The sequence below is a fragment of the Myripristis murdjan genome, chromosome 10 (assembly GCF_902150065.1).
Source record: "Myripristis murdjan chromosome 10, fMyrMur1.1, whole genome shotgun sequence".
NCBI classification, from domain to species: domain Eukaryota; kingdom Metazoa; phylum Chordata; class Actinopteri; order Holocentriformes; family Holocentridae; genus Myripristis; species Myripristis murdjan.
Window position 1 is genome coordinate 117,501 of NC_043989.1, and position 10,000 is coordinate 127,500.

Genomic DNA, 10,000 nt, shown 5'->3' on the forward strand with positions numbered 1-10,000 from the left:
CAACCCTCTAACCCTTAACCTCGAGTCAGAATGAGGAGCACCCAAAATGTCCTCACAAGAACAAGTTCACACATGTGCAGACACACACAACATGTTTACACACACTCACACACACACACACACACACACTCACACACACACACGCATGCACGCACGCACGCACGCACGCACGCACGCACACACACACACACACACACACACACACACACACACACACACACACACAGTGTGTTAATAAAACAGACTTTACCCTCCTGTAGAGCCTGGATTTGTCTTCGGCGTCTGTTAGAATGACAGAAAATTCAGATCATTACATCATCATCATCATCATCATCATCATCATCATCATCCTCCTCCTCCTCCTCTTCCTCAGCTGTCTTACCTACAGAGCAGAGAAGGACGACACACAGCAGTAAAATGCTCCGGCTGGTCATGTTTGTTGTTTCCTGCGAGGCGGCGCTCGGCTTCTGATGCTCTCGCCTGCCGGCTGTTGTCATATAGACGCCACCGCCTCTGTTGTCGTCTGGGATAATGTGACCCCGCCCTCGCTAAAGCTGTTTTGACGGCCACGCACCTGACCAGCGGTCTGTACCGAGCCCCCTATTGTTCTGTTGGTGTGGTGTGAACATTCCTACCAAACAAATATTGCTGAGTGGAGAGAAAAACAGGCTGTGACCATGAATGACCCTCACACATATAAACCTCAGGAAAACAAGTCAACAGAGTTTCCACACTGTTCTGAGCACAGCCGACACAACACCACCCCGTCCTGCCAAGCGTCACATCCAGCCTCTGTTTGTGTCACTTGTTTTTGTCTCAGTGAGGTCGGATCGGAGCTTTTACATGAAAACACATCACAGCGTCTCACTTCCACACAACAAACACATTTTACTTTTCAAATCAAGTCTTTACATCAGAGAGAAACACAACATCATCAGTGATCAAAAGAAACATCAGTGTCATGTTGCCTCCTTCATCCTCACTGAAAACTCCCTCAGACCTTCATCGATGTACAAATCTGACTGATCAATAATCAATGACCACAGATCAGACAAATGACACAACAGAGAGTTGGATCAGGACTCAGCAGCCTGTCTGTCCCTTCCTGTCCAACAGAACAAAACACCAAAGAAAAGAGAACAGGGGCCTATTCCATGAAAGCAGCTAAAGAAAGCTGCGCTTACGTGATATAGCCTGGCTTGAATTAGCGTCAACTTTCACTAAAGCCTCAACCCGTTCCATTAACGCGATTCAGCCGCGTCAAGTCAGCGCTAATTCTAGCCACGTTTGAACAAGCCTCAAGTGCGCGCGTTCACGGGGCACATAAGCAGCCCAGAACAGTCGACTGTCGAAACGAAGATACAACTGTCTCAAAAGGAGGAGAAAATGAGAGCCTCGACATTTTCAGCGGCGGAGCAGACACTGCTGATGGAACTATATGAAGAATATAGGGAAATCATCACAAACAGGGCCGGATTTTGGCATAGGCGGAGCAGGCAACTGCCTAGGGCGCCATCTGCTGGAGGGGCGCCGCTAACGGCCAGAGGGGCGCCGGAAGCGGGATTGTTGACCGGCGCGACACCGTCGGGATATGGAAATCAAAAAACTGGAGAAGGAAGTAGGCTAAGTAGCCTATAAATTTAAACACAACAGAAAGCCATGGTTTGGACTGTATTTAATGCTTTCATTCTTTGTCTTCACAGCTTGAACAAAATGATGATTATTGAGTTTGTTTTGTTGTTGTTTTTAATGGTTAATAGGCTAAATTATTTCAAAACTTAGGAATTTATATTATATATGAAATTATAGGTAGGCTACATGTAAAATCCAAATATAAAGGGATCATTCAAAAAGTGGGATGACCATGAATCCAATTGGGATTAACTGAAATATGTGTTCTTGTAAACGTCCCTCACCTGTGTCAACTAATCTATTGGCTTCGGGCAGAATAGAGGCGGGTCATCGCAAATTGCGGGTGGGAAATAAAATAAGACGTCTTTTTTTATTTAACCTCATGTTCTTTTCAACCCTTTTATGTTCAACGCTTGTTGTTGCATTTGATGTAGGCTATGACTTGTGCTATATGAATAAAATTTGATTGAGTAGCCTAATTGATTGTTTATTCGGTTGATTTCGGAGACTGACAGTGATAACACATGATTTTCATTAGGTTTATTTTTATTAAGTAAACACGTAGCCTACATTCATGCTTGGTCACATTGTGGGAAATAGGCTAAGTCTGAATTTATATTTCCGAACACGGACATGGTGCTACATAATTAAATTTGAATTTAATTAAATTGAATATGTGATGCCGGGGCAACAATACAGACGTGACGGAGACGTCATTTGGGGGTCTGTTTGCGTCCGTCGGACATTCTCTGACAGCAGCTGAGCTAAGCTTGGCTGTAAGCCGCCACGGAGCAGGCTAGTTCTGCTGACTAAGTTGCCATGGTTATTGAGCTGCAACTCATATAAGCCACTTTGATGGAACGGAACTCCCACTTAAATTAGCGAGACTCATCGAAATAAGCCAGGCTATCCCGTTAGCCAGCTGGATGGAATAGGCCCCAGGTGTGCAAGAACCAAAGGAACTCTGGGTCGCCTCCTGGAGCCTCATGGAGGAGGACGACTTTGTTCACCTGTGGCCCCTGAGGCCTGGACTTTGTTCACCTGTGGCCCCTGAGGCCTGGACTTTGTTCACCTGTGGCCCCTGAGTTGGTTCACCTCACCACAGCAGGCGTCAGAGTGGTGTTGCTGAGGCCTCATCGTCTTTGCTCAATATTGTTATTATTATTACACATATTTTTTTCTCTGGAGAGCAGACAGACAGGCAGACAGGCAGACAGACAGACAGACAGACAGACAGACAGACAGGCAGACAGACAGGCAGACAGACAGACAGACAGACAGACAGACAGACAGACAGACAGACAGACAGACATGTTGGCTCCACCTGGTGAAACATCTTGTGATGTTTCAGCTCCTGCCAGTCGTGTGCTGTGAACACCACAGCACACGATTCAGACAGTAAGTGTGTGTGTGTGTGTGTGTGTGTGTGTGTGTGTGTGTCTGTGTGTGTGTCTGTGTGTGTGTCTGTGTGTGTGTCTGTGTGTGTGTGTGTCTGTGTGTGTGTCTGTGTGTGTGTGTGTGTGTGTGTGTCAATCAATCAATCAATCTTTCTTTATACAGCGTCAAATCACAACAGCAGTTACCTCATGACGCTGTACAGGTAGAGCAGGTAGAGACCACCTCTGCAGATTACAGAGGAAAGGAACCCAACAGATTCCCTCCTGAGCTCTTGACAGTGGCGAGGTGAAACTCCCCTTTAACAGGAAGAACCCTCAGGTAGAACCAGACTCAGGAAGAACCCTCAGGTAGAACCAGACTCAGGGAGAACCCTCAGGTAGAACCAGACTCAGGGAGAACCCTCAGGTAGAACCAGACTCAGGAAGAACCCTCAGGTAGAACCAGACTCAGAGAGAACCGTCAGGTAGAACCAGACTCAGGGAGAACCCTCAGGTAGAACCAGACTCAGGAAGAACCCTCAGGTAGAACCAGACTCAGAGAGAACCCTCAGGTAGAACCAGACTCAGGAAGAACCCTCAGGTAGAACCAGACTCAGAGAGAACCCTCAGGTAGAACCAGACTCAGGAAGAACCCTCAGGTAGAACCAGACTCAGAGAGAACCCTCAGGTAGAACCAGACTCAGGAGGAACCCTCAGGTAGAACCAGACTCAGAGAGAACCCTAAGGTAGAACCAGACTCAGGAAGAACCCTCAGGTAGAACCAGACTCAGGGTGGGTGGTCATCTACCTCTACTGGTTGGGTGTGTGTGTGTGTGTGTGTGTGTGTGTGTGTGTGTGTGTGTGTGTGTGTGTGGGGGGGGGGGGGGGGTTAATCTACGTTAATCTGCTCTTAAAGGCAGAGAGACAGGAAGTTTGTTCCACAAACGTGGAGCCTGGAATTGGAAGGATCTGCCTCCCATTCTAGTCTTAGAGATTTTGAGAACCACCAATAAACCTGCATTTTGGGAGCGCAGTGCTCTGGCAGGGTGATAAGGAACTATGAGCTCTTTCAGATCAGATGGTGCCTGCCCATTAAGAGCTTTATAGGTGAGGAGAAGAGTTTTAAATTCTATTCTAGATTCTACAGGTAGCCAATGTAAAGAAGCCAATATTGGAGTAATATGATCTCTTCTCCTAGTTCTAGTCAGCACACGTGCAGCAGCGTTTTGGACCAGCTGGAGAGGCTTTAACCACTCGCTGGTACAACCTGATAATAAGGAGTTACAGTAGTCTGACCTGGAGGTAACCAAGGTGAGGATTAATTTTTCTGCATCACTCTGAGACAAGATATGCTGGACTGCTGAGATATTACACAGGTGAAAAAAGGCAGTTTTATAGATCTGTTTAATATGGGAGGTAAAGGACAAATCTGCATTGAAAATGACTCTGAGGTTCCTTACCGTGGAGCTGGAGGCCAAGGTAATGCCATCCAGAGCAGCCATGCCATTAGAAACTGATTCCCTGAGGTATTTAGGGCCGAACATGATAACTGCAGTTTTTTCTGCACTGGGGGGGGGGGGGGGGGGGGGGGGGGGGGGGGCAAACTTTTTTTTAAATTATTATTTTATTTATTACAATACCAAACATAATGTAATTCAGATTTATTTCTGAAAATAATCTTATTTTATTGCATTGCTTAAATGTTTATAGATATGTATACAGGAAAAAAAATATTGGACCTATTTTTGACTCAATGTAGTGACACATTTCAGACGCTAGGGGAGGGGCAATGCCCCCCCGCAAACTCCGCCTATGGCTGGACTATAAACTGTATAGAAGATATTTATATTTTTACACAGTTAATAAACTGTATAAATGGTTATACAGTCAACAATCTGTATAAAAGATATTTTAGACATTTTATTTTCTCAGGCCGCTGGTTGGTCTAGAGACAGGAAGAGGAAGTAGGAGAGGTTTATTGTGAAAATACAAACCTCTTGACCCGGAAGTGTAAGTGAGGCCGCGGCGAGAAAACGTCTCGCGCGTTGAGCTCGTGAAGTTTCTTTGTTGAGTTTTTCTCCGTAAAGAGAAAAAATGTACGACCAGGACGAAGGTGAGCAGCTGCAGGGACTCACCTGTGACACGCGACCGGCACCACACCTGCGCTAGCAGCGTTAGCCAGGCTAACGTTTTCCTAACGACACTCTCCATTCAGTTAGCCAGCGAGCTAACAAGCTAACCAGCGGAGTCCCGTTAGATAAACTCTGCCTGCGTTCCAAACCTCAGACTTATACTTTTTACTTTAGTATGTACTGCAGCTGCCCTTACAAAGTATGTAGTTTAGTCTGTATTGGGACATACTAATTCTTTTTTTCCCTACTAAATAGTTTGGTAGTATGAGTACTGGAACGCAGGGCAAGTTTGGTTTGTTAGCCGGATGCTAACTAGCCGGATGCTAATTCACTGTTTTGTTTTCTCTTTTCCTGCGAGGATCAACAAAGTTTCCGTCCGTTTAAGCAACGACCAGCCAGCGGCTATGCTAACATGCTAACATGCTAACTGCCAGCCCGTTTACAGCAGAGACCAACAGCGCCGCCTCCGGCAGCCCGCCGCTACTGCACCTGTACTAACACTACTGCAGTACACCACTGTACTGCAGTACATCACTGTACTAACAGTACATCACTGTACTAACAGTACATCACTGCACTAACTGTACTGCAGTATGTGGCAGTACTGCAGTATGTGGCAGTACTGCAGTATGTGACAGTACTGCAGTATGTGGCAGTACTGCAGTATGTGGCAGTACTGCACTACTGAGGGTGCGTTGGGGGGGGTCTCAGGTGGCAGCAGTAACCAGGTGATGTTTTGCAGATAACCAGTATGACGAGGACGATGATGAGATCACACCTGACCTGTGGCAGGAGGCCTGCTGGATCGTGATCAGGTGAGGCGCTCGGCTCTGATACCACAGACTCTCTCATCAGCACCAGTGGATTTCCCAGCCTGTCGATACTCGATATCAGTATTGATAAACCTTTAACTCACGCAGTGCACCTGTGCCTAAAGAATGACTTTAGATTAGTTTCACACATGAAACATGAAAACCATGAGCGGCTGATTTCATGAGCAAAAGTAACAACTAATTCATGGGAAACTTTGATAGCAACGTTTGCTTTTTTTGTGAATTTATTATGATCCTGAGCCTCCGTCTCCTTTGGTCCACGCCTCTCGCTGTGTTTCTGTGTTTCTAACTGAATGTATACTGCCCCCGTCTGTCCTGGAAGAGCATTACAGCCCGCAGGACGCTAAATCCAATAAACACTGAATCTGACATAGAAAAACATGTACCGCCATATTTTTTGACTGTTCGCGTCAACTTGGTGCTGAAGCATCTGTTCTTGTGACATCCCTAACACACACACACACACACACACACACACACACACACACTCACTCACACACTGTTTGGTAAGGGTGCTCTCTCCTCCTCAGTTCGTATTTCGATGAGAAGGGTCTGGTGCGGCAGCAGCTGGACTCGTTCGATGAGTTCATCCAGATGTCTGTGCAGAGGATCGTGGAGGACGCTCCGCCCATCGACCTGCAGGCCGAGGCTCAGCACACCTCAGGCGAGGTGGAGGAACCGGTGAGGAACCTTCAGTCACACGAGCTTTCCGTGCACACGCCCTCCGGTCTGTTCTAACCCCCTTCCCTCCTCCTCAGCCTCGCTACCTGCTGAAGTTTGAGCAGATCTACCTGTCCAAGCCCACGCACTGGGAGAGGGACGGCGCCCCGTCTCCCATGATGCCCAACGAAGCCAGACTGCGCAACCTCACGTACGTCCCCTCTGCTGAAGAACACGTAACCCAGAACCGACGTTCTGCTCCAGAACCTTCTCTGCCACTGAAATATATCATTTTACATTCAGATGTTTTTTATGGCCACCGCTGATCAGGTGATTTCTCCAGACCATTAAAAGCTTCTTTCACATGATCCAATCAGAACACAGCTCAGCTTTTATTCCTCCCGCCCATGTTTGACTGACAGCTGCTCTCAGTCTGAAGTTTTTATCAACCAGCAACTTAAGCGAACACGTCGTTAGCTAGGAAACATCAGCTAACACGATGTTTGCCACCTTTTGACTTGGTGTACTGTCCCTTTAAAGGCCGTGTTGTGTGTGGAGCTGATGCTAACCCCCTGTGGTGTGCAGGTACTCCGCTCCTCTGTACGTCGACATCACCAAGACCATCATCAAGGAGGGGGAGGACCAGCTGCAGACGCAGCACCAGAAGACCTTCATCGGTAAAATACCCATCATGCTTCGCTCCACGTACTGCCTGCTGAGCGGCCTGACGGACAGAGACCTGTGTGAGCTCAACGAGTGTCCGCTGGACCCGGGAGGCTATTTCATCATCAACGGCTCCGAGAAGGTAAACAGGAAGTGTGTTTGTGATGTCACAGACGGATGTCATGTGACGGTCAGAGCAGTGAAGGTCAGTTTGTACTCATCCTGCAGGGGGCGCTACAGCGCCGCCAAACACATAACTGAGACCACCAGGCCTGTGATTGGTCCACTAGACTGCCCTGTCAGCTCAGTGTGACACACACACACACACACACACACACACACACACACACACACACACACACACACACACCCCCCCTTTGGTCTTAGGGTTAGGGTTAGTGATGTGTTTAAGTCGGCGTGGAGTCGGCAGCACCGGGAGGTTCTGTCGCCGCGCTCGGCCGGGGGAGGAGCTTCAGACTCTGCAGTCACTTCCTGTTAACTGTGTTTGTGTTTGTCGTCTTGACTGTCGCTTCTTTTTTTTTTTTCCTTTTTTTTTATATTTATAATTTTTAATTTTTCAAAAAAACAAAAAAGACAATGACAGCCCCACATTTCACATAACACACCAAAAGACACATTACAATGACGCACAATTTAAGACAAGACAAAAAAAAAAGGGAGGGGGGTGGAGTTGGTACAGATAAACTTAAGTCAGACACTTGAGATCAGGTTATTGTTCTGTTGTTTAAGTGTTTTCTAATGACAGTCCATGGAGCACCTTGCTCATTTTCATTGTCTTGAAGCACTGAGGTTGCCTTTTCCATTGACAGCAGGTCTAAAAAGTCCTTCAGCCAGCTGTGTATATTCTGGCTTGGCTTCCAGTTCCTAAGTATTGTCCTCTTCACAGACAGAAAAGCTAGAGCAATGGTACGTTGAGTCCTTCTTACATGTATATTTTCCACTCTACTTCCCAATACACATATAACAGGACACTGGGGAATGTGAATATTTAATATCACTTTTAGAATATCAATTACTTCAAACCAAAATTGTTTTACCACTGGGCAGAACCGTAATAAATGCATGAAAGTACCAGGCTCACCACAGCCATGCCAGCACAGTTCAGAGACATTTGGGTCCATTTTTTTTTAACTTATGTGGTGTGATATAAGCTCTGTGTATAATTTTAATTGGAATCATTTTATATCTCACACAACTGGAAACAGAAGTTGAATGTTTCAGTATTGAATCCCACTGATCTACAGTGAGAGATTTACCAATGTCCCGTTAGGGTCAGGGTTAGGGTTACAGGGTTAGGGTTAGGGTTAGGGTTAGGGTTACAGGTTTAGGTTACCCTAACACTGTAACGTGGTGGAAGTAGTGCTGTCAGGCTGGGATAAACTTAATAATTTATAAATAACTGTCACACCCCCCCTTTGGTCTCAGGGTTAGGGTTAGTGATGTGTTTAAGTCGGCGTGGAGTCGGCAGCGCCGGGAGGTTCTGTCGCCGCGCTCGGCCGGGGGAGGAGCTTCAGACTCTGCAGTCACTTCCTGGAAACTGTGTTTGTGTTTGTCGTCTTGACTGTTGCTTCTAAAGGCTGAAGTATGCTTCAGCGTTGGAAGAGCGCACGGGGGTTGTGCGAAGCACGCATTTCCTACGCAGCGCGTGTGTGTCCAACATACCTCTGCAAACACACAGAGCAATTCTCCTCCCACCAACGTAGACCCTGTGACGTCTGGTCGCTGCTCTTCTGTGGCGAGTGGACGAGTTGTATAGGTGCGGGCACTCTCCAAAGTTTTCAAACACAACCGACGAGTCGAGACACAACAGTTTAAAAAAAAAAAAAAAAAAAAAAAAAAAACGGCGCTGACAGCACAACAACAGGATGTGATGCCGGTTGCAACGAAATGCCGGAAATAGTGTACTTCGGCGGACCAATCACAGCTCTTGTGGGGCTGCAGAGGGTCCAAGTAGTTACAATTTTTGGGAGGCGCGCGGCAAGGCTCTGCGGGGGTCGCACAACCCCCGTAAGCTCCGCACAACCTCCGTACGCTCTTCCTACGCGGAAGCATAATTCAGCCTTAACTCTGGGCTGACAGACTCCTGATGAATTATGGGTAACCGCTCTGCAGCAGCGTTAGGGTCAAGGTCATATTCAGACCTGGGGTCGTCTTCTCGTTTGTGTGTCGGGATGAAAGCTGACCGCCACATCGCCACAACCGTGTTGGCTTGGGGACGGTCAGCATCGCCATGGCAACACAGAAGGAAAACGTATCGTTCAGACCCTGAACCGGCGTGATCGGGCTCCTCAGTCTGTTCCCAAATTTGAAACCTTAAATCTGTCGTGACAAAAACCATGACAACCTGATAAAGCAGGAAACTGTTTGTTCTTCCAGGTTCTCATCGCCCAGGAGAAGATGGCCACCAACACGGTGTACGTGTTCGCTAAGAAGGACTCTAAGTACGCCTACACCGGCGAGTGCCGGTCCTGCCTGGAGAACTCGTCCCGTCCCACCAGCTCCATCTGGGTCAGCATGATGGCCCGAGGAGGACAGGTGAGCTTCACCTGGAGCTGAACGTGAGCTCGTTCTGTGTGTTTTTGTTCTGCATGTTGACGGACAGGAACCCGAGCGTGTGACATCTGAACGGTCGTGTTCCTGTCGGCGTGAAGAGCGCCGGGCGTCGCTCTCAGCCGTCAAACCA

General features: G+C 47.5%; 2 protein-coding genes across 2 annotated transcripts in view; one reads left to right on the forward strand and one right to left on the reverse strand.

Annotated features, from left to right (window-relative positions):
• LOC115366963 (probable pancreatic secretory proteinase inhibitor) overlaps positions 1–497 on the reverse strand; it is a 2,557-nt gene extending 2,060 nt beyond the window's left edge. Inside the window, exons 1-2 of the mRNA XM_030062637.1 lie at positions 383–497; positions 251–282 (exon numbers count right to left, since the gene is read on the reverse strand). Coding sequence (XP_029918497.1) covers positions 251–282; positions 383–497 — 147 coding nt within the window. The remainder of the gene's footprint in view (positions 1–250; positions 283–382) is intronic.
• A 4,474-nt stretch (positions 498–4,971) lies between these two features.
• The window catches only part of polr2b (RNA polymerase II subunit B), a 13,832-nt gene continuing 8,803 nt past the window's right edge, over positions 4,972–10,000 (forward strand). Inside the window, exons 1-6 of the mRNA XM_030062075.1 lie at positions 4,972–5,121; positions 5,883–5,955; positions 6,504–6,654; positions 6,732–6,844; positions 7,219–7,438; positions 9,694–9,852. Of these exons, the coding sequence (XP_029917935.1) occupies positions 5,103–5,121; positions 5,883–5,955; positions 6,504–6,654; positions 6,732–6,844; positions 7,219–7,438; positions 9,694–9,852 (735 nt within the window). The 5' untranslated portion in view covers positions 4,972–5,102. The remainder of the gene's footprint in view (positions 5,122–5,882; positions 5,956–6,503; positions 6,655–6,731; positions 6,845–7,218; positions 7,439–9,693; positions 9,853–10,000) is intronic.